This window comes from Sphaerodactylus townsendi, linkage group LG05 (genome assembly GCF_021028975.2).
Source record: "Sphaerodactylus townsendi isolate TG3544 linkage group LG05, MPM_Stown_v2.3, whole genome shotgun sequence".
NCBI classification, from domain to species: Eukaryota; Metazoa; Chordata; class Lepidosauria; order Squamata; family Sphaerodactylidae; genus Sphaerodactylus; species Sphaerodactylus townsendi.
Window position 1 is genome coordinate 113376028 of NC_059429.1, and position 22040 is coordinate 113398067.

General features: G+C 41.4%; 1 protein-coding gene across 3 annotated transcripts in view; it reads left to right on the plus strand.

Moving 5' to 3' along the window:
• The window catches only part of ARFGEF2 (ADP ribosylation factor guanine nucleotide exchange factor 2), a 60559-nt gene extending 40950 nt beyond the window's left edge, over positions 1–19609 (plus strand). For 2 of the 3 annotated variants that reach the window (XM_048496913.1, XM_048496914.1), the window contains 14 exons: positions 1017–1168; positions 1297–1469; positions 3311–3471; positions 4261–4391; positions 4499–4628; positions 5443–5578; positions 6439–6577; positions 6661–6715; positions 6966–7080; positions 8651–8781; positions 9802–9970; positions 11610–11748; positions 13142–13259; positions 15292–19609. In XM_048496913.1, coding sequence (XP_048352870.1) covers positions 1017–1168; positions 1297–1469; positions 3311–3471; positions 4261–4391; positions 4499–4628; positions 5443–5578; positions 6439–6577; positions 6661–6715; positions 6966–7080; positions 8651–8781; positions 9802–9970; positions 11610–11748; positions 13142–13259; positions 15292–15468 — 1926 coding nt within the window. In that variant the 3' untranslated portion in view covers positions 15469–19609. Of the gene's footprint in view, positions 1–1016; positions 1169–1296; positions 1470–3310; positions 3472–4260; positions 4392–4498; positions 4629–5442; positions 5579–6438; positions 6578–6660; positions 6716–6965; positions 7081–8650; positions 8782–9801; positions 9971–11609; positions 11749–13141; positions 13260–15291 lie in introns of those variants that run through there. The other variant, XM_048496915.1, reaches the window with a different exon arrangement.
• Positions 19610–22040: the final 2431 nt, after the last annotated feature.

The following is a 22040-nucleotide window of genomic DNA, read 5'->3' on the forward strand; positions in this document are numbered from 1 at the left end:
ATTGTAAGCCCCTTTGAGTTTCCTTATAGGAGAGAAAGGGGGGATATAAATCCAAATTATTTTTCTTCTTCAATCTTGCCTAATTTTCCTCCTTACTACAGCCCCTGTCCCAAGTGACTTTTATCTGTGCGGGTCCCATGATCTTCGACATCACCATTTTAGTGGTTAATTGGAACCCTTTCTTCCTTTTTTGACCCATAGAGAACATGATTGGATCCAACTCTATATGTAGAATGTGACTGGAAATGTATAGTTAGAAACCTCTACAACCTCAGTGTCATTAGAAAGATCTTGCAGGACATCTGAAGATCCCCAGTGATGCAAGGCCCTTAATTTGCCCATTTCCTGCATGCGTAACTAACTGGGCATAGCTTTATTCCGCTGCACTTTGTGGATTACACTTCAGGAAGTTGGAAGAAGCTGCAGATGAAAATGGTTAGCATTTTGAAGGTGTCATGGCCTCACAGACTGAGAAGCTTATAGTTTGAAATATAAATGGGCAAAACAAATTGTTTACAATGTAGAAACTTCTCAGTGTGTGTTAGTGCCTCAATAGGCCTGAACAGCTGGAGAGAAAGCACGATATTATGCCTTACAGGTGGAGGCAGAGAGTCTCTGTGCCACCCTGGATCTGCCTTGCTGTTTTGTTGTGAGGCCTTTGTCCTGCTTTTGTGTGTTTTCCTTTGGTGATCTTGCTTGAGACCAGTTGGATCCTTTGCCTTAAGGCTTAAGCAAATTCTTATATGTGAAAGTTTAAGTTTTTTTTTTGTAGACTTGTGTGCTGATAATAAACAGGGAAATAAGCCCCACTGAAATCAGCTGGCTTCTGCCGGTAAAGACCTCAGAATTAGGGTGAGAGAGTTTCATTTCACTTTTTTTTTTAGAATCCCCTGTTTAGGTTAGCTCTGATGTCTTTGAATGTTTGCCTAGTGATTGGGTTGTAGAGACATCACTTCAATCATATCGAGGGTTTAGCATACATCTTTTCTGAAGGGACCCTTTTTTCTCATCGGTAGGTTGGTTGTAATCCTAATGAAGATGTGGCCATATTTGCAGTTGATTCATTGAGACAGCTGTCAATGAAGTTTCTTGAAAAGGGAGAGCTGGCCAACTTCCGGTTCCAGAAGGACTTTCTGAGACCCTTTGAGCACATAATGAAGAAAAACAGGTAAGTACCCCTTACAGCTCGAAAGGACAACTTGCTTTCTTACATGCGCATTGTGTTGTTGTTCTGCTGTCAGGCACAATTGCATAAATAATTTAGCCTATTTTTCTTTCTCTTTCTCTGAAAATAAGATCTCCGACGATTCGTGACATGGTGATTTGCTGCATCACTCAGATGGTGAATTCTCAGGCTGCTAATATCCGCTCAGGGTGGAAAAATATTTTTGCAGTATTTCATCAGGCAGCATCAGATCATGATGGGAATATTGTGGAGTTGGCATTCCAGACAACAGGGCACATAGTTAGTAAGTAAAGTGAGGCATGGCTGATGGGACAAAAGAAAGCCACAGAGGCCAGAGTCAAAAGCTAACTTGCTTCTAGCATATGCTTCAAGTAGCGCAGTGGCTCAGTGGTTAAGAGCAGGTGCATTCTAATCTGGAGGAATGGGGTTGGTTCCCCGCTCTGCCGCTTGAGCTGTGGAGGCTTATCTGGGGAATTCAGATTAGCCTGTGCACTCCCACATACGCCAGCTGGGTGACCTTGGGCTAGTCACAGCTTCTCGGAGCTCTCTCAGCCCCACCCACCTCACAGGGTGTTTGTTGTGAGGGGGGAAGGGCAAGGAGATTGTCAGCCCCTTTGAGTCTCCTACAGGAGAGAATGGGGGGATATAAATCCAAACTCTTCTTCTCTTATGGGAAGCGGTGAAATTTTATCATTATAATCAAAGATATTAATTTTAAGGAGAAATGTATCCTCTCCCTTCTCTCCCTGCTCCCTTTCAGGTATCTCACTTGAAAGAGCAGGATAATCTGTCATCACATATGTTCAGAAATTCACCCACAACTGTAGCTGTGCTTGTGGCAACAATGCACTTGTGCACAATTTTCAGAAATGTCACCAAAGTTGTGTGTTTACCACTCTGGCCTGATGCAGCTTGCAAGCCTTTGCTTCTCATATATGCTGCATGGGTAGTGCTCATACTGAGAATGGGCAGAGCTGTTTGCTGTACGGTCACTGTTAGCAAATCTCCTGTTAGCAAAATCTCCTCCTCCTCTCTTCATTTGCCTGCCACAGTTTCCCACATCCCAATCAATAGTTGCTGCTTGCCGCCGTCATAAAACACTTGAGAGTAATAAGGGGCTTTTTAATCTACCTCTTAAAGACGACAGTGAAAGTCATTAGAAGCAATTGCTGTTAACCTTTTTGACATTTGGCGCCCAACTATAGCGCTTGGTTGGAAGCCTGTGATTGAGGGCAGAAGTGGGTTCCAACTTGACTGACCTCCTTTTCCCTGCCTCTGCCGTTTCTTCCCTTCCCTTCCCTTTCTTTGGATGTTGGTTGTGTCTTTTTATGTTTGCTTATTCCATCCCAGTTGACTTCCACCTATTAGTGAGGGCACAAGAACATGGTTATGTGAACATATTGTGTATGATTAATTGATTTTATTGTCATATGTTGGAATTGTTACGAGCTGCCCTATTGACGGGGAAGAGCAGCCTGTAAATCAAATAAATGAATAAAAATTAGTTGAAGAACTTTTTAAGAAAATGGCTCCCCTGAGGCTATTGTCATTTGGAGTTTTCCTCCATGACTCTAAATGCTTAATCCTAGTCAAGTCACGTAGGAAAAAAATCAGGCAAATGTAGTTTTATGGTACAATTCATTGTTATAGTTCAAGCATATCACTGCATGTGATCTGAGCCAAATAAAGCCATTAAGTGTCACCTGTGGGTTCTTGACAGCCCAATTGTATTTCACACTTGGGCAGAAAGTAAAAACCAATGATTCATTTGGCCCCTGGCAGCCAATCATACTTGGGCTGCAAGTTGGGGAGTCCTGTGCAGGCTAGATTGAGTTGATCAGCAGCTAGAACTGCAACAGTGTGACACGTTCACATCAGTACGTGTTACACAGAAGGGCAAATGCTGGTGTAGTGATGTCATTTATAGCCCAGTTGATTGGGCCTCCTTGTTTATTGTGCCATCCAGTCTACCAGGTTTTACCAACACAGTAGAAATAAATTTGAAAGATGGTTTCAGACAGTAGCTGTATTGGGTCTGCAGTAAAATAGATTCAAGTCAAGTGATGTGTTAAAAACCTTGTCAGAAAGGTGGTGATTGTTTCTCTCTCTCTCTCTACCTTTCAGCCAATATTTTTCAACAGCACTTTCCTGCAGCAATAGATTCCTTCCAGGATGCCGTGAAATGTTTATCAGAGTTTGCTTGTAACGCTGCATTTCCAGACACCTGTATGGAAGCAATTAGATTGATCCGGTTTTGTGCTAAATATGTTTCAGAAAGACCTCAGGTATTTCTTTTTCTTTTCCCCTTGGTTATATTTCTGAGCTTTTGCAGAGGCTTAAAACTAGTAATGCCCTGCTGACCTACTTTAAGAGGGTCATGAGTTAATTTTCTAACTGGAGATTCTGATATAATGGGTTTTTTTTTTGTTACTGCTAGTAAGACACTGTTATATTGTGTTCACCATAACCCTAAGAAATCATAGTTCTCCTGTCCAGGCGCAGCTAAGATGAACATATATGGGAGAAATCTAACATTACCACATGAAATATCTGGGGTTTTACATTTAAAATTACTGGCATCTCCAGGAGAGCAAAGATACTAAATACCAAACATTTAAGAAAAAAAAATTAGAGCTAGTGCAGAGTAATACTTAGAGTATCTAACTAGGGTCAAATTGTACTTCAACGGTGAACTCCATTGGGGGAAATTGAGGCTAGTTATTGACACTCATACTGGCCTATCTCACAAGGCTGTTATGAGGGTAAGGTTGCCTCTTGGAGTAATTTGGGGTCTCTTTTGAGTAGACGTGCTCAAAACAGTTCCCCAAGACAGAAGAGTAGAGAGCCACATACACTGTCCTGAGTTCCTCGGAGGAAAGGTAGAATAAAAATGCAGTGGATCTTGTAGGGTGACTTCTTTTGAGTTCCTCAATCTTGTACTTCACTTTATGCTGAACTTTTGGCATTTCACCAAGCTATTGAACTGCAGCAAGGCCTGATTAAGTAGCACAAGTATTTACCTAAACTGGATTGCTTTGACACCTCTCTGAGTGTATTTGTGTATATGTTTACAGGTTCTGAGAGAATACACAAGCGATGACATGAACGTGGCTCCTGGAGATAGAGTTTGGGTCCGAGGATGGTTTCCTATTTTATTTGAGCTTTCTTGTATTATTAATCGGTGTAAGCTAGATGTACGCACAAGGTAAACAGTCAAAAAGGAACACTTGGGTCTTTGGGACTCTGTAGGTTTTCAGATGTCTTCCCGATTAACTTGCATTCTTGTTGCTCCCCCCCCCCCCCATATTGTAGAGGCCTAACGGTTATGTTTGAAATTATGAAGAGCTACGGGCATACCTTCGAGAGGCATTGGTGGCAGGATCTCTTCCGTATTGTGTTTAGGATATTTGATAACATGAAGCTACCAGAGCAGCAAACGGAGGTACTGAAATCTCTTGGAAAAAAGGAATCCTTGTAAATCAGCCTTCTTAAGTTCCTCAGACCAGGAATCAAAACCAGTTTTTGAAGAATTGTTTATTTTATTATTTTGCCATCAAGTGCACCTGACTTATGGGGACCCTGTTGGGTTTCAAGACAACAGATGAACAGAGGAGGGTTGTCATTGCCTGTCTCTGGAGAGCACCCCTCAGCTTCCTAGGTCAGAGGTGGCCAACCTCTTGGCCATGCTGGCAGGGGCTGATGGGAATTGCAGTCCATGAACATCTGAGTGCCAGAGGTTGGCCACCCCTGTGGGTGGTCTCCTGTCCAAGCACTAACCTGTTTCACTCTCTAGATATGATTGAACTGGCCTGATTCAGGGTTAATGAAATTAAGGTCTCTTAATGGAGAGATTGGTGTTTTCTTGTGTGATACAGTGCCCAGCATGATAATTTTGTCAAAAGGCAATATGTAAAAACCATAAATGAATAAGAAATGACCAGCAAAAACAATGCTGACACCTGGACTTTCTCTCCCCATTTTGTCCTTGAACTTCTCCCACATTAAGGAATATGACAAATACCCTGTTCCTCAGTCGGCCTTTTAGCTGATGTGGTTTTCAGTTGTGCTATGTGCAGTGTACAGACAGACTAATACAAGCAAAAAATGTCAACACAATTTTTTGACAACAAAAGAAGAAACAGAAGGGGGGGTCTGTGTATTTTATATGCTGCTTTGAGATTTTCGTTAAATTGATCGTTCATAATCCTTTCCTCTTTATCTCGGTAAGAATTCAGACCTGCTTCTTCTCTCAACAGAAATCTGAATGGATGACCACTACGTGTAATCATGCACTTTACGCCATCTGTGACGTGTTCACACAGTTCTACGAAGCTTTGAATGAGATTCTTCTTTCTGACATATTTGCACAGTTACACTGGTGTGTAAAACAAGGTAGCTTATTTAAATACATGTCACATTATTCTGAATGAATACCACTTGCGGGAAGGTATATATTCATTGTATCTTCATCTCTGTCTTCTCCAACCCTTCCTGATGGTTTTGCACGATGAACTCTTTGGGCGGGGAAAAAGCTTTTTTAACTACCTTACTTAAGGGATGCTTTTAGCTGCCTGTTTATTACACCATCTCTGGTGCTGCTTCTAACCTGGGATTGGAAAAAAAACCCTATTATTATTTTGATACAATTTTTTTATTTTTTTAAATTTTTTGATTTTCCTTATCAGGAATTTTATATTAAAAGCTTCTCATCCCTTCAGTTACCTGTTAGCTGTCGGTTTTTCAATGCTAAACTTTATTAAATGTATTTCATGTCGTTGGAATTTCAGTAGATAAGCTAAATAGTTCCTACAGTCCTATTAGGGCTATTTTAAACATTGGCATGAACAAAAATCACCCTCTAAACTTTTCTGTGGATTTTTGAGCCAATACTCAGCATCTGGAACACACAACTGCTTGAAAAATCAGGATTTTTATAAAAGCCAAGTTATGATTTTAAAACTTGTGGGGGTTTTTCAAGGAAACCTTGGTTCGTATTGGTCCCTATGTAACATAAAGCTCCAATTAAGTGGGGACTGAGATGAGAATTGCTCCTGGTTTCATTTTGCCGTATTATGTTGATTCAGCTGGTAGTTGGCACTGTGTGTCAGCATAGCCAGTGTTCAGGTCAGATTGTTTGCAAATGCCTTTGGATCCTGGCCAAATATGTACATAGTCACAATGAATGTTAATCTTGTTAAAACGCATTTTTTTTTAAAAAAAAATCTAATTCCCGGGTTTTTTCCCCCCAACAGATAATGAGCAGCTGGCTCGATCAGGTACCAACTGCCTAGAAAGCCTGGTAATATTAAATGGGGAAAAATTCAGTCCAGATGTTTGGGACCAGACCTGCAATTGTATGCTAGAGATTTTCAAAACTACAATTCCTCATGTGTGAGTAGAATTCCAAATGTGGCAGAACATTGCCCGGTGGCTCACGATCGCTGTTATAATCAGATGTGTTTCCTCCTTTGCAGGTTGCTGACATGGAGGCCGGCAGGAATGGAAGATGATTCGTCTGAAAAGCACTTGGTAGGCGCTCTGACTTCTCATCCCCACTGGGAAAAAGGATGCGAAATAAAGACCTCTGTGACTGAGAAAAGTTAATATGAAAATAGAAAGTATTTATAGAAACCCTCAATTCATTATAAAAATTTAATAAAAGGAAAGGATTAAAAAAAACCCTTGAATTTGGTGATAGCAGAAATAATTTGTCTAGCAACTACAGAAATAAGCTGTGGCTAATATGTGAAATAATAACGCAGACCCTGTTTGTTTCTAGGATGTGGACCTGGATCGCCAGTCTTTAAGCAGCATTGATAAAAATGCTTCAGAAAGAGGTCAAAGCCAATTTTCAAATCCCACAGATGAAAGTTGGAAAGGTGGCCCTTATTCGAGTAAGTCTGCACATCAACTTCCTCAGCATCTGCATATGCAAAAATGACCTGAATTAAATTCAGACTCCCTTACAAGCTACTCCACTGTAATGCCCTAAGAAGAGGCCTTAACGGCCTACACTATGATTTTATGTAGATCTTCTGGCCTTTTAGTGTACACATGTACACTTCGCATCCTCAGCCGTAGACATCCACAACAATAGCAACATCTTGCCAGCATACTTTTTGTCTGATTTGTAACGCAGCAGCAAGCAACAGAGTAAACATCACAAAACACAAGACCCTTGCTGCATAATAAAGTACAAATATGAACAAAAAACCTTATTTATGTGAAGCAGTAACATGCATACAGGCATGGCGAAGCCGGCAAACAACACAAGGTCATATTGCTGAAGAAGTGAACATTGACTTCACGAAAACGAGTACATATCTGGGAACTCGTTCTAGATTCTCTTGGATTGGATTCTGTTGTAATAATGCACTTCAGACTTGTAATAATGCACCTTCCCTATGTAGATGTTTCTTATTGTTTATTAGGAAAGGCTTGTGTTGTTTGTCAGCTTTGCTGTGCTTGAATGCATTTTACTGATTCACATAAATATTGCATTTGTTCACAGTTGTACTTTATTGTACAGGCAGTGGCGTATCAACCTAGGGACAAGGGGTATCCCTTGTCCCCAGGCACCACTCTTCTGGTCATGTGGGGGCGCAAAATCGGCCCCCCACGTGACCAGGAAGTCCTGCCGCCTCGTCATTTTCACATGCTTTGAACCTGTCCGAGGCACGCAAAAACGACGAGGCAGCAGGACTTCCCTCAACCCCATCCTGGACTCCCCCTCTCTTCCTTCCTCCCCCTGCCAGCTGGGATCCCAGCTGGCAGCCTGCAGTCTCTTCTGACCTCCCCTCCGGGAAGGCCAGAAGAGACTGCAGTCCCAGCCTTGGAGACCTACACCATCTTGGCTTCTTGCACCACATCCCAAGTCATTTTTGAAGGGCCCCCTTGCTCTCAGGAGTGGCTTTTAGAAGCCGGATATCAAGGTACTCCAGTGAGAAGTGAAAGGTGGCAAAGATCCTTGCTGGGTCTGTGATCTCTGATCTGTTCATGATCAATAGGATTCAAGCCCATAGGTTCATTCCATACCCACAACATGTCCTGAGTATGCCCTTTAAGTAGGCCAGTCTTTTTTAGGTCATTTGGGTCAACCGACTTACTCATCCCAAAACTGAATAGGAGCCTCGAGATCACTTTAAGAAAAAGCTTGCTACCTAGGGCATGCAAATTTGTGCTCGGGATGGTTTTTCTACTTTTAATTCCAAGGGAGACTGTATTGTGTCATGAAGTGCTCATAAAACGGTACTGTCATCAGTGGCATGGAAGTCGTTCAAGGAGAGGGGGGAGGCAGTAGATCAGGGCCTTCATGGGTCCCTGTTGCAGAAGGATGCCGTACACGGCATGCTTGTGAAAGGGTTTGATTGGAAGAAACTGTCTGGTGGCTTGTGTTCCTACCTCTGTTGCTCTTTGTGTACAAATGGAAATTGTGTTTGGACTAAAACAATGATATTTTCCCAGACCAGAAACTCTTTGCCAGCCTCCTCATCAAATGTGTGGTGCAACTGGAACTGATTCAGACCATTGACAACATAGTATTTTACCCAGCAACTAGCAAGAAGGAAGATGCTGAGCATTTGGCTGCAGCTCAGGTGAGAAACCTCCCATATGTTATGTGTTCACAACGTCTTGCATGTTTGCCAAAGTGGTAGCATTTGTTTCCAAGTACAGCCAAGGGGAAAAAAAGAGAAAGTGTCTTATAGATTAGCAGGGTGTAGTGGTTAAAAGCAGTGGACTCTAATCTGATGAATTGGGTTCAATTCCCCATTCCTCCACACGAAGCCTGCTGGGTGTCCTTGGAATAGTCACAGTTCTTTGGAACTCTTTCAGTCCCACCTGCCTCACAAGGTGTCCGTTGAGGGGACAGGAAGGCAAGGAGTTTGTGAGCTGCTTTGAGACTCCTTACAGTTGAGAAAAGCAGGATATAAAAGCAAACTCTTTCTCTTCTGCTCTAATGGTCTCCCTGAAACAACGATTTAGTTTGCTTTAGTGAGTATAGAGCTTCCATCCAGTAGTGCACTAAATCATAGCTGCTGGACTATAACAAGTTTTTCTTAAAAGGTATTAAAAAGGTATCTCCAGTAAGCTGGTTACTCATTTTGCCAATCTCAGAAGGATGGAAGGCTGAGTTAACCTTGAGTCAGCTACCTGAAACTGACTTTGTCAGAACTGAACTCAGGTTGTGAGCAGAGCTTCAATTGCAGCATTGCAGCTTACACTACATCACATGGTTCTAACTCCTGTTGCTTGGTTTTCAAACGCTTTTTTCCCCCAGTTGATTTTGGAGGGTTGACTCTTAGTTGCTTCCTTTGTGCATTCTACACTCCTCCTTTAAGGGGAGGGAGGGATAGATTCAAACAACTGCATGGTCGACCTCTACCACAGTGTTGTTGCCACTGATCTCCTGTGCTGCCTGAGAGTCAGGGGTGTGTGGGGGGGGAGAGGGTGCTGATGAGCTGCATGCTATCTAATTGATGTTGGGGCCCATCCTTAAGGTTTGGCTGACCCCCACAATACCACCACTGTGAAGTAGTCAGAAAAGGGTGAAAGTATTTGGATTTTAGACGACTTGTGATTGTAGACAATGCTTCACGCAACTGGATTTTCTTTAGAGGGATACCCTAGATGCAGACATCCACATTGACACCGAAGATCAAGGAATGTACAAATACATGTCTTCACAACATCTTTTCAAGTTGCTGGACTGTCTGCAAGAGTCTCATTCATTCTCAAAAGCTTTTAATTCAAATTACGAACAACGGACTGTCCTGTGGAGAGCTGGTAAGTGCACAGAAAGTGTAAAGTACAAAGTTTCAAGTTTCCCTGTGACATGATCCTACAAATTATGCTGATTGAAATCTTAAACTGAAAAAATCTAAAATCTTAATCTAATGGCATTTGGTTTTCTTGTTAGATATATAATTTAGAATGTTCAGCAAATTTACCACCCTAGTGTGGTGATGGCTGCATGCAACAGGTATTCACGCTCCTTGTGTCACTGAAGAATTCTGCAGATTTAATTCCAGGAAACTGAAGCATGAAGGTGGCAGAGCCACCCTTGTAGACTGTGGGGATGAGATTGGCCCCCCAAGCTTATTTTTCTGTACATCTATGGAATTTTAATTTAAGCCCTAAACCAAGCCTTGTGACTCCCATGTTTCTCTTCTCCCTGTGGGATTTGCACTGACCAGTTACGTGAAACACTGGAGGGTAGATAAACGGCTTGAGGGTGCTTTAAGTCAGAGAACCCGTGGACTGCTAAAGGGTTAGACCACTTCATTCTGTGATGCCCACAACTATTTCTTATATACCAGATGTCGCATCCCATTTTTCCGCTTAAAAAAAAGCTTTTGGACTGCCATGTGTTCCCAAAGATGTTAACTATAAGTATGTCTACCACCCAGCAGATTCAATTTATTGCCACTGATTTTTCATTTATTGACATTGAGCTTCTTCCACCTGCTCACTTCCATCACTTGTGATTCCTAAATCTAGGCCTGTGGTGGTGAACCTGTGGCACTCCAGATGTTCATGGACTACAATTCCCATCAGCCCCTGCCAGCATGGCCAATTGGCCATGCTGGCAGGGGCTGATGGGAATTGTAGTCCATGAACATCTGGAGTGCCACAGGTTCACCACCACTGATCTAGGCTATGAGAGTCTTTGCGGTGGTGGTTCTGCTCATTGGCTGGCAGGCTTTGTAATTACTCTCTCAGGCCAACTGTCCTAGTGATATGAAAGGAGCTTGGCTTAAATCTTATTTTTATTTTATTTATTGATTGTTGGATTTATTCACCGGCCTTCCCTAAAAGGCTCAGGGCAATGTCCATCATTCGATAAAACAAAACATAAAACATTATAAATGCTTTCAAATTACACTTACAAAATATCATTTAAACTTAAAACATACCAGCAAAGAACTCTCGCAGGCCCACAGTTCAATTCAGTACCTGGATCCCACCTTCTATTATAATTTTACTATTTGACTGGTGTGGGACCCCAGCAGAGGGATCAAGGATGACAAAGGGAGAAGGTGCTTTTCTCTGGCCACAGCCCAGGTTGCTTCCCCTCCTGTTTGTGCAAGGTCAGTGGTTTTCAATAAGTGTGGTACCACTGGACGTACTAGCAGCAGATGAAGTGATGTTCCGTGTCTGGAGCTAAGCATGTGTGAAGCTTGGCCACAGAATCCAAGCCTTGGTGCCCGACTTCCAGGGCTCCTATTTTTTGAGCCATTCAGTGCCAATAGTGGCTAGGTTTTGCAGTAAAACGTCAACATTCTAAATCTTGAAAAAGCGGATGTGGGACCCTTTTGTCTCCATAACCAGGTTACTACTTCTGTTCACTTTTAGATGTGAAATTGGTTTTGCCTTAATTATGCCTTAGTTCAACTCATTCTTTGTACTGCCTTCGTTTTTCTAGGATTCAAAGGTAAATCAAAACCCAATCTTTTAAAACAAGAGACAAGCAGTTTGGCTTGTTGCCTGAGAATCCTTTTCCGAATGTATGTCGATGAAAACCGCAGAGACTCTTGGGATGCTATACAAGAGAGACTTCTGAAGTAAGAATTATTTCTTTTCTTGCGGCATTCGGGTACAAGCTGGTGGGTGCTTATGGCTGCAGGATTTCAGTGCCTGTAACAGATTTCTTTGTCTAGACCCTCTTATTCATTTCACTGTAGGAACATAGTCAAGACATGTAAAAGGATATGTATGCAGATCGAACACTTCTGTTGAAGCTAATGGATGTGAAGCTTGGAAGGTCACATAGGTTAGCTTAGGACAGTTAGCGCTCCCATACTACTCTACAAGAGGCCACCGTCCCTCATTTCAGTGTACCTCTGTTAGATTTAATTTCCAGTGTAATAGACAAAGTTGTTGGGAGATGGAAAAGGAAAACTTTGGTCTGTTAGAAGTATCCAAGTAGAACAATAATCACAGGTCCCCTTGTTGATCTACTTGTGTGTGTGTGTGGGTGGGGGGGGGGGAGAGGAAGAAGAAGGAGAAGAGTTTGGATTTATATACCCTTTCTCTCCTGTAAGGAGGCTTACAAATTCCTTTTCCTTCCTCTCCCCACAATAGACACCTTGTGAGATAGGTGAGGCTGAGAGAGTTCTGAATTGGGACTAACCCAAGGTCATCTGCAGGAATGCAGGAGTGGGGAATCAACCCAGGTTTTCCAGAGTTCACCTTCCCTTAACCACTACACCACACTGGCTATCTTTTATTAACTAGCCTCAAATGTCACAAATGGAAAGCAGGTTTGTGAAGTTCTCCGGAACTCAAAAGGCTGGATGTTCAAAAGAAAAAAAGGGGGATGCGGCAAGAGATGTTTTAGGGCAGAGGTGTCTATCTCTGGTGCTTCAGATGTTCATGGATTACAATTCCCATCAGCCCCTGCTGGCAGGACCAGCTGGCCATTCCAGCAGGAGCTGATGGGAATTGTAGTCCATGAACATCTGAAACGCTAGAGTTGGACACCCCTGTTTCAGGGCATGATGGAAAAGCCCCAAGTCTTAAGGTGAAAGGTAGGACATTTTGCAGACTTAATTAGATAGCCCTAGGTATTAAGCAGGCTTCTACTTTTAGCAAAAGCTACTGAAAAAAACCCCAACAGCAGAAAATAGCTACTTCCTTTGGAAAGTAATGAAAGCTGTATATATTTTACCTCTCACATTGTTCAGTAGAATCATGAAAGTTTTCTGTGTGCCAGATGAAGGAAATCACCCCTATATGGAGTCAGTGACAATACTTGCAAACTCAGTAGGATTTTTTGAAAGGCAACACTATGTTAAATGATGAACATTTTTAATACAAAATCCAGGAATTGTTTTCTTCTGCGCCTGTCAAAAGGCACATGTACTACTGGGCTGGAGGGCAGGTAGAAAACCTTTCTAGGCTGTTCATTTATTGTTCTTTTTCATATGAGTGAAAGTGTGTATAATGTTCCTACAGTGTATGCAGTGAAGCACTGGCCTATTTTATTACCGTGAACTCAGAAAGCCACAGAGAGGCCTGGACTAATCTCCTACTGCTGCTTTTAACAAAAATACTTAAAGTCAGTGATGAAAAGGTAAGAAATGAAATGATAAAAATGAATTTGTGTAGATGTCTCTCCTCTTCTTGGTTCATTAGTCTTTCTTGTCGTCTTAGACAATATGCAAGATAGTTTTACTGCCTAGGTTTTTTTTTAATTACCTTCAGGTTAAGCAGAAAGATTCTAATTTCACATAATGCATAGAGAAACGTACATACAGAGATTACAGATGGAGGAATATTCAAGGGCAGTGGCTAGACTCCATGCAGGAAACCCACGAGTAAGCAAATCGTGTTCTTAGAATTATGTTAACAATCTTGCACATGCTTGTTTAACATTTGTGGGTTCCCAAAGCTAAGTTTTTATTAACTGAATGTCATGATCAGTGAGCAATCTTTGGATAGAAAGAAAAGGAGATTGAAGGGAAAGTAACCTGAGACAAGGCAAGCAGGACAGTAGGGTTGGGAAAAGGAAGACGTGGAGCAGTCTCAAGACGTTGAAGCCTTTGACTTGTTATAACCATGGGGACTTATAATCAAGCATCAGGTGTAAGTTTCTGTGGAACTTTGTTCTCAGGTGTGCAGGGGTCTGATTTGGATGGGGACAGCATGTGTAAAAAAGGCATGTGACAGTGTCAATCATTGTACACCTCGGCTGGAGGCCCGCTAGCCTAGATTTTGAGGCCCAAGTCTTCAGCCTGCCAAGCCTATAGGTAAATCCAGCATGGCCTCAAAGCCCCAAGGAGAAGCTTCCAAAACTGTAGCAGCTGGTCAGCCCATTCAGTTGCATAATGGGCACCGTCAAAGTTACCTGCTTCAGACTTCTTTAGACCCTCAGGTGTGGGGTCGCAGCATGGAGCCCAGTGAAAATACTTCGCTCAGCTTTACTAGCCAGCTTGTTTTTAGCTTTCTGTGTGAAAAGTCTGGATACCAGTTGCCTGCTTCCGATGGCTGTTGTGAGGCTGAATAAAAATATGGAAACATCCAAATCACTTTTGTTTGTGTAAAAAGATGCAGAATGAATGACAACCACAGTGCTGTTCCAGCCCCTAAAATAAGTACATTGTATATTGGACATTGAGATGTGAAGGTTGAATTTTTATGAGGTCAGAAGTAGCCACCTTGCTTGTGAGAAGCTGTTCTTAAAACCATTCGTATATAACAACATCTTGAGATAACACTACGGAAACGCATTCTCTAGATCATTGGATTGCCAAGAAGCAGCAATTCACAGCTGCAGAGGTTGCGCAGTCAGAGTACTCCAGAGAGGAGTGAAGGTTTTTAGCCGAAGGAGCTTTCCATTTCTGTTGTTCCAAGAAATGTGCAAAAGAGACTAGAACTGGAGTAGAATGGAACAGGACAGGAGGGTGTACTATAATAAGATAAGACGGAATGATTACTGTGGCCGTTACCTTCTTTTACAGCATTGTCCTGTACCCTGTCATTCACCTTCTGTGTTGTTTATAGTATACCCTTGTTGTTTACATTGTTCTGTAATTCTAACCCTGTTGCATCATTTATTGGTTGTCTTAAGTGGTCTGATATTGTAATATGCCTTGGGTCTCAGCAAGAAAGGTGGGCTATAACTAGGGTTGCCAACCTCCAGGTGGTAGTTGGAGATTTCCTGGGATTACAGCTGATCTCGGGGTGATACAGATCAGTTCACCTGGAGAAAATGGCCACTTTGGAAGATGAATTATATGGCATTATCGTCGTTAGGGCATTGTAGTTCCTCTCATCCCCAGCCCCACTCTTTTCAAGCTCAACCCTAAATCTCCAGGTACTTCCCAACTTGGAGCTGGCAACCCTATGTATAAAAGAAAGAGGACAAATCTGGATCATAGGCTGCCAGTTAGCCGATCTGCGCTAGATAGATCTTGGTTTGAGAAGAAACTAGCAAATAGGCTTCGTGATGGACTCAACACTTGGTGACAGTTCTGTGGAGCTTATCAGGCTATTGCTAAGCCACAATCTTACTGTAACAGCTAAGTTAATAGAAGTTAACTTTTCCCTTTTTCTTGCTTTTGTAAGGTCACTAATTCCCCGCTTTTGTTCTTTTTTCTTCCAAGTTTAAAGCTCACGCGTCAACGTATTATCCCTATCTCTGTGAAATAATGCAGTTTGACCTGATCCCAGAGCTTCGAGCCGTGTTGCGGAAGTTCTTCTTGCGTATAGGGGTAGTATTCAGAATCTGGATTCCCGAAGAACAGTTACGGACAACTGGGACCCATTCACTTGCATGGTAGCTCCATGGCTGCTCTTTTCTAAAGCTTGAGTGAAATTTATTTAAAGAATGATGACAGGAGGAGAGAAATTCATCACTACTAGGTCTGTCTGAAGAAAAGGAAGAAGAAAAACATTGAGAGCCACAGGGTTAAACTGATCAAGCTGGTGTTTCTGAAGAAAAACTTGTCTTTTCCGATTCTGGCTGCCCTATAAAAATAGCTGTTAGCATTTTCACAATTTAAATCAGTAAATGTCCAGTCATTCTTATCCACTAAGCTTGTCTCTTCAGATCTGTTTGCAACGGTTCCCTCTTTTAATGCCTTCTAGTGAATTCCCCTTAATCTGCTGGAAATGATTAATGAATGGAAACTAATTTCCACAGATAATATTGAATAAATACGTGTAGGTTTGTGATATATTACAAATATATTAATAGTTAAGAAATGGGGGAAATCATGCCGGAATCATTCTCTTTTTCTTATTGTTCCGCATCCAATTTTAAAATGATCTATGTGTTTATACCGGGTCCTTTTTTCAAATGGTTTGGGGCAGTCTCTTCTGTAAACACATGGCAAGAAGGCATTTGGGCAGTCTGAGCCAGCAAAAACCCAAGGCAGTCTTTTTCTGCACCCATATATATTGCCAGCTGTGTGTTACAGAATACATGCAGAAAGGTGATGCTTGGGTAACCCATATTGGATCAGTGTGTAGCTGATAGTTCTTTTTTCACCACCCCTTGATACTGGGAAAGTATCTATACCTTATTCTCCAAGTTCAACAAAGTCACATGTAGAGATATAGTTACAAAAGTAACCCCCCCCCCATAAAAAAAAACAGCACAAGACCATTATCATAGCTCTTAATCCAGTTTGAAATCTCTGATCGTTTGAGTGGGAAAGTCCATTGAGAGCTTTGGGAATTCTTCTGATTCTTTATATTTAATCCCATGAAGCAAATGATAAATAACTCTTTGAAATACACATGGAATGAATTAAAATTTGTACTGGCTGATCAAACCCCTTTCCCTTTTTGAGTAGTTACCTAGAGTAGCATTTGGGTAGGAACAATCTACATCTTTAATGTGCATCAAGATATATTCTATTTTTACTGTGGAGCTGAGAGAGATGGTTGTTTAATTGCTTAGATAGCACTGATTATCAACGGTGGTGTGAAGAAGAAAAATCTGGTTCCTTTTTGGGACCACCTGATTTATTAATATAAGTGCACATGTACCTGCAACAAAAGCCTGTTCGTTGGGTGGGTGGGTGCGTGGGAGTAAATAGGAAATGAATTTGGAGTTTTATCAGTGCAGTTCTTTCAGCTCTTCTGATTTTGCAGCTGCACGTTGTTGTTTTTTCTTTTGTAAGTCCGCATTTTAGTATCCTTGGCCCACTGAAGGCAATAGTCGTTTTGTAAGGACAGCAGGGCAGCACCTGCGTGGTTTGTATTCCACTCTGATGTAATGAGTATTTTATTTGTATGAAAGGGGAAGAAGCTGGATTCTGTCCCAGTGTATTAAAACTGCAATTGCAAAAGTATTATCAATTATATTTTATGCTAGCCATATCTCCAAATGAGGACTGTAAGAGTGTTAAAATGGGTGGTGTCATGAATCTTAATTCTAAACAAAGTTCTTTTCAAGTGAATGCCTTTGAAGAATGGTGGCTTCTGAGTTAAAATGAATTTAACATTAGAAGCCAGCGTGCTTGATATTGGAGGGCCAGATTGTTGGCTAGATTTTTTTAATCATACTGGTGCTCTCTTTTTCTGTCAACTTAACTTTTGTTTATAGCCGAGCAATCTGTTCTACAGTTCTTTTGTTTTGGGGTCATCAGTAGGATGAATGAAAACTTTTTCTGAGATTTAATTTCTTTACCAAAGAATTTTACATGACAAATGCAGAATTTTGTCCCATGTAAAGTATGCAACAGCTGACTTATAAGAAATGGATCGTAGTAGCATTTATTTACAGGCAAAAGGTTAAGTAAAAAACAACAACCAGGAGTTTATCTTTCTTCTGCAAGGAAAGCAATTCAGACTTTTATGTTTTCCAATTAGAGAAGTGAGAATTCAGAATTTAGAGAGGTCTTTCACAAAATAACGCAAGAAATGGTTTATTTTTATATTGAATTTTTTAATTCCTTGCTCCACATTCTTCTTGTAATTGGATTATTTATTTATTTTTCGCTGTTATTAATGTGTAGTAAAAACTGTAGCTTGGTCCCATCCCTATTTGTCAAACATTACTTGTTCAAATTTGCATCTATTTGACTCGCTTGAGGAACCGTGGCAGCATTACAACTAATCTTTCAAAATTTGAATGAGAAGTGCAATACATATGGTATCTTCCAAATCTTTGCAATGTAAAATACTGTGACGCTTTATATCTATATATATATGAGATATTTGCTTATATGTAGAATATTCTGATCATAAAGCGTACAGCCTTTTAAAAGCCTTAGAGTTAAATGACTTTATTTACTTAGGAATGCTGTGTATAACAGTCAGCAGTCGCATTTTCAAATGGCTGTACTTAAAAGATACTTGGGAAGTAAATTCTAGATTTACCATGTGTGTTATCCAGGAATGGAAAGAGACTTCATAACAGCCTTATTCCAACTGTTTCTGAAAGTTTCTGTGTGTATTAGATTTGTAGAGAGTGGTGCTGTAGTACATGTAATGTCTGAGTGTGTTCTTACAGTGGCTGTTTCTCCAGTATACTCTATTCTCCCCCCTTTTTTTCCCCTTGGTAACACCAAGCTCCACGAACAATGACATGAATTCTCCCCAGAAATCATTTCTGCTAACCTTACAATGCCATTGCCCATGTAGTCATGGCTGACAGATCAAGAGCAAAAACCATCAGCTCACATGACACACAGGTGCCCTTTGTCCTGGCCAATGCAATCTCCTCTTTCTCTCTTTCCGTCCTTGAAAGATTTGATCATTGTTAAAGGCTGTGTCTACAATTGTGCTTAATCACAGTGAACATTAATAGACTTTCTTCTAACCCTGGTTGGCAAACCTGCTTCAAACCGTGAATCAAAGACACATACCTCAGATAATAGTTAGTTCCAGTGCAGTTGTAATAGCAAAACATGACTGAAGCAGAAAAGGGGAGAAATTTATACTAGAGAAGAAAAGAATGCAGAAATCCACAGCCTGCTCCTGATCTCTTAACCATCATTGCATCATTACTGCAGTGGGCCACACAGTACCCTTTTAATATTTTAAATAGAATAAATATTCACAAGTTCTGGTTACTGAAAGCCATGCTACAAATGGGTATTTAAAATACAGACCTACAGAATATCCAGACTGACATGAAGACTTTTCATTCTGTCAATACTGAAGTGGCAGCTTAAACAGGTAAGAAAGAAGAGGACAAACCTGTTGATGACAGAAGCCCTTAAGATAACTTTAATTTTAATCCTTGCATTATTATCTGGTGGCACAAAGCAACTTTTTTATTCTTTTGCATCCCATATGGAAGGGAGCTTTTATTTATGCAAATTGTAAAACATGGAACAAATGCCCAGTACAGTTCCTTTAATACGACTTCACAGCAGGACTACAGGCCACAGATGTCATAACCCTGCGTATTTGCACACAAGCTGGCTTAGTTTTAATTTTTAAAAGATGGAGTCAGATTAGGTAAAATAGTTTGTCCATTGTATTTTATAAGGGCAGTTTGGTCAGTGCTGAGGTTAATGTAAGCCAATGTAAGTGGCCAGTAAAAGTTTTCCCCGAAATATTTTAGAACCAACGAAATGATGAGATGTGATCCATGGCTTTTGAAGCAAACAACAAAATAGTCATCTGTGAGAGGTGCAATTCCCTCATTGTCTTGACACTTTGTCTAGCATATCTTTGCAACTTTAAATAAAATAGACTTTGTGCAAATGTATGTTTTATCTCTATAATGCCTAAAATAAGTTACAAGCTACTTTTTTCTTAAGAGATCTTCTATTATGAAGTGCATTTAATATCATTAAGTTAATGAAAAGCATTCCTTGCCCGATGGATGTATACATTTTTGAGAGAATAGCAGAATAATTATATAATATGAAAAGTGATGTAAAGTTTTTTACATAAAATATATATAATACTGTTGTATTCCATGCTTTAATCAGGTGGTAAATAAAGTTTAAAAACAAGCAATACTTTTTAAATGTAGTGATTTAAAGCTTACATAAACTGTTTGAATCCAATTTCAGGTATGATTCAGACACAGCAGTGCTTCAGGCTTACTCATGTGAATCATCTTATGTGGCAAGAGACCTAGTTTGGTTATTTCCAGGTTTGCAACAAACTCTAGTTTGCCGTTGCATCTGAAGGGACTATGGCATTATAGTCTCCAGAGGCGTTCCTCCCATTGGGCAAAGTGGGCAGCTGCCCAGGGCGCCACCTTGTGGTGGGCGACAAAATTGCAGGTTCATTTGTGGGGGATTTTGTATTTTCAGTGTTTTTGGTCTGCAGGGGATGCAGATTTTAGGCTAGCAGCACCAAAAATTTCAGGGATCTTTTGGGAGACTCTTCTGATGATATGACCCGGGTTTGGTGAGGTTTGGTTTAGGGAGTCCAAAGTTATGGACTCCCAAAGGGAGTGCCCCCATCCCCCATTGTTTCCAATGGGAGCTAATAGGAGATGGGGGCTACACCCTGAACCAAACTTCACAAAACTTGGGTGGTATCATCAGTAGGGTCTCACGAAGATACTCTGAAATTTTGGTGCTGCTATCTTAATAATTGCACCCTGACAACAGGCACCCCCTAAATTTCCCCAGATTCTCTTTTTAAATCCACTCCCTGCCAATGCTTGTTTTCTTTCTTTTATTCTCTCAAAGCTTAATAAAGGTGGTGGTGGTGGTGGTGGTTGTTAAATCCACCCCCTGCGGCGTGGATTTAAAGGGAGAATCTGAGGTCCCCAGTTTTAACATTGAAAGGGATGCTATTTCAGGGTGAGGGAGAACACCCCAAAATAGTACCACTTTCAATGTTTAAACTGGGGACCCCAGATTCTCCCTTTAAGGTGGATTTAAAAGGAGAATCTGGGCTCCCGAGATTAAACACCATTGAAAATGATGCTGTTTGGGGGTGGATTCCAGCATCACTTGTTTAAACTAGGGAACCCAGATTCTCCTTTTAAATCCACCTTAGAGGGAGAATCTGAGGGACCCAGTTTAAATAACATTGAAAGTGATGCTGTTTCCCACAATTGGGGGGGCTGGATACAACACCATAAAATGTTTTCATAGCAGTAATAAAACATTTTGAAAACGTTTTCCAAAAATTATTTCTGCTGTGTGGCATGGCCCATTGCTGTGTTCAGATTTGTGAGTTGGGGGATGTTCTATAATGTGATGGTGACTTTGAAACGACCTGGTGGGGAAAAAAATCATTGTTTGGTCACGGTGGGGGAGGGTGCCGGCCATGGGGGCATCAAACTCAGATTTTGCCCAGGGCTCCAGTTTGCCTAGGTACACCTTTGATAGTCTCCCAAACTCCTCAGTCTCCCACTCTCCCCTCAGGAACTTCCCTGCCCTACTTTATCTGTCCCTGTGACTTCAGAGCTGGCAACCCTACTTTATCTGTCATTCAGCTTCTCCTCCCCTCCTGCACACAGCCTCTACCTAGGAAAATTATGGCAGGGTTGTGTTGTGTGGGGCCACGCACATTTGCATGATAGGGAACCCTCAAGTTCTTGGGGGCATCATTTCCCCTGCATTCCTCTTATTTTTCCCCTTATCATAGCAACTCCCATATCCTCTCCTCTTTTCCTGCCTCATTCCCTGCTCAGCCACTCACTCAACTGTCTTTTATCTCTTTCCTGTCCTCAGCTATATATTTTATTTTCCTCATTTACACCCTGCCTTTCTCCACAAGGGGGACCAAAGAATACCTCATTCTTTTCTCTTTATCCTCACAACAACCCTCTGAGATAGGTTGGGCTGAAAACATGTGACAGGCACAACATCATCTACTGAGCTTCCGTGACAGACTGGCGATTTATATCTGGGTCTCCCAGACCCTGCTCTGAAGGTCTAACTCGGGGGTGTCCAATTCTGGTGTCACAGATGTTCATGGACTATGATTCCCATCACCCCCTGCCAGCCTGGCAGGGGCTGATGGGAATTGTAGTCCATGAACATCTGGGGCACCAGAGTTGGATACCCCTGGTCTAACTGCTACAACTTCTTGGCTTTCATAAGGTGACTCCTGTTGAACAGTAGCAAGCAGCCAGGCCTAGGTGAGTGATGCAGTTGAGTGTTAAGTCACCCAGTGGTTGCTGCTAGTCCTGACCTCAATGAGTCTTCCTTCAAAGATCAAAACAGCCCTGGAAAGGGCCCTGCCCTTTAGTGACAAAAACCAAGCCTAAAATGTTGTGGTTGCCTAGCACCAATAAGGGCTTCCATTTTTTAAAGCTACAGACATTCCTTTTGCCATTTTGTGTTTTTTCCTCCTTCCCTCCCCCCCCCCCCATATTTCTTTTTAATATTTCAGGTTTTTCTGCAAACATAGGGCCTTTTTCAGATTTGTACAAAGATATGGTTGGCTCACAGCTCCAAACATCAGATTTAAGTATCCAAAG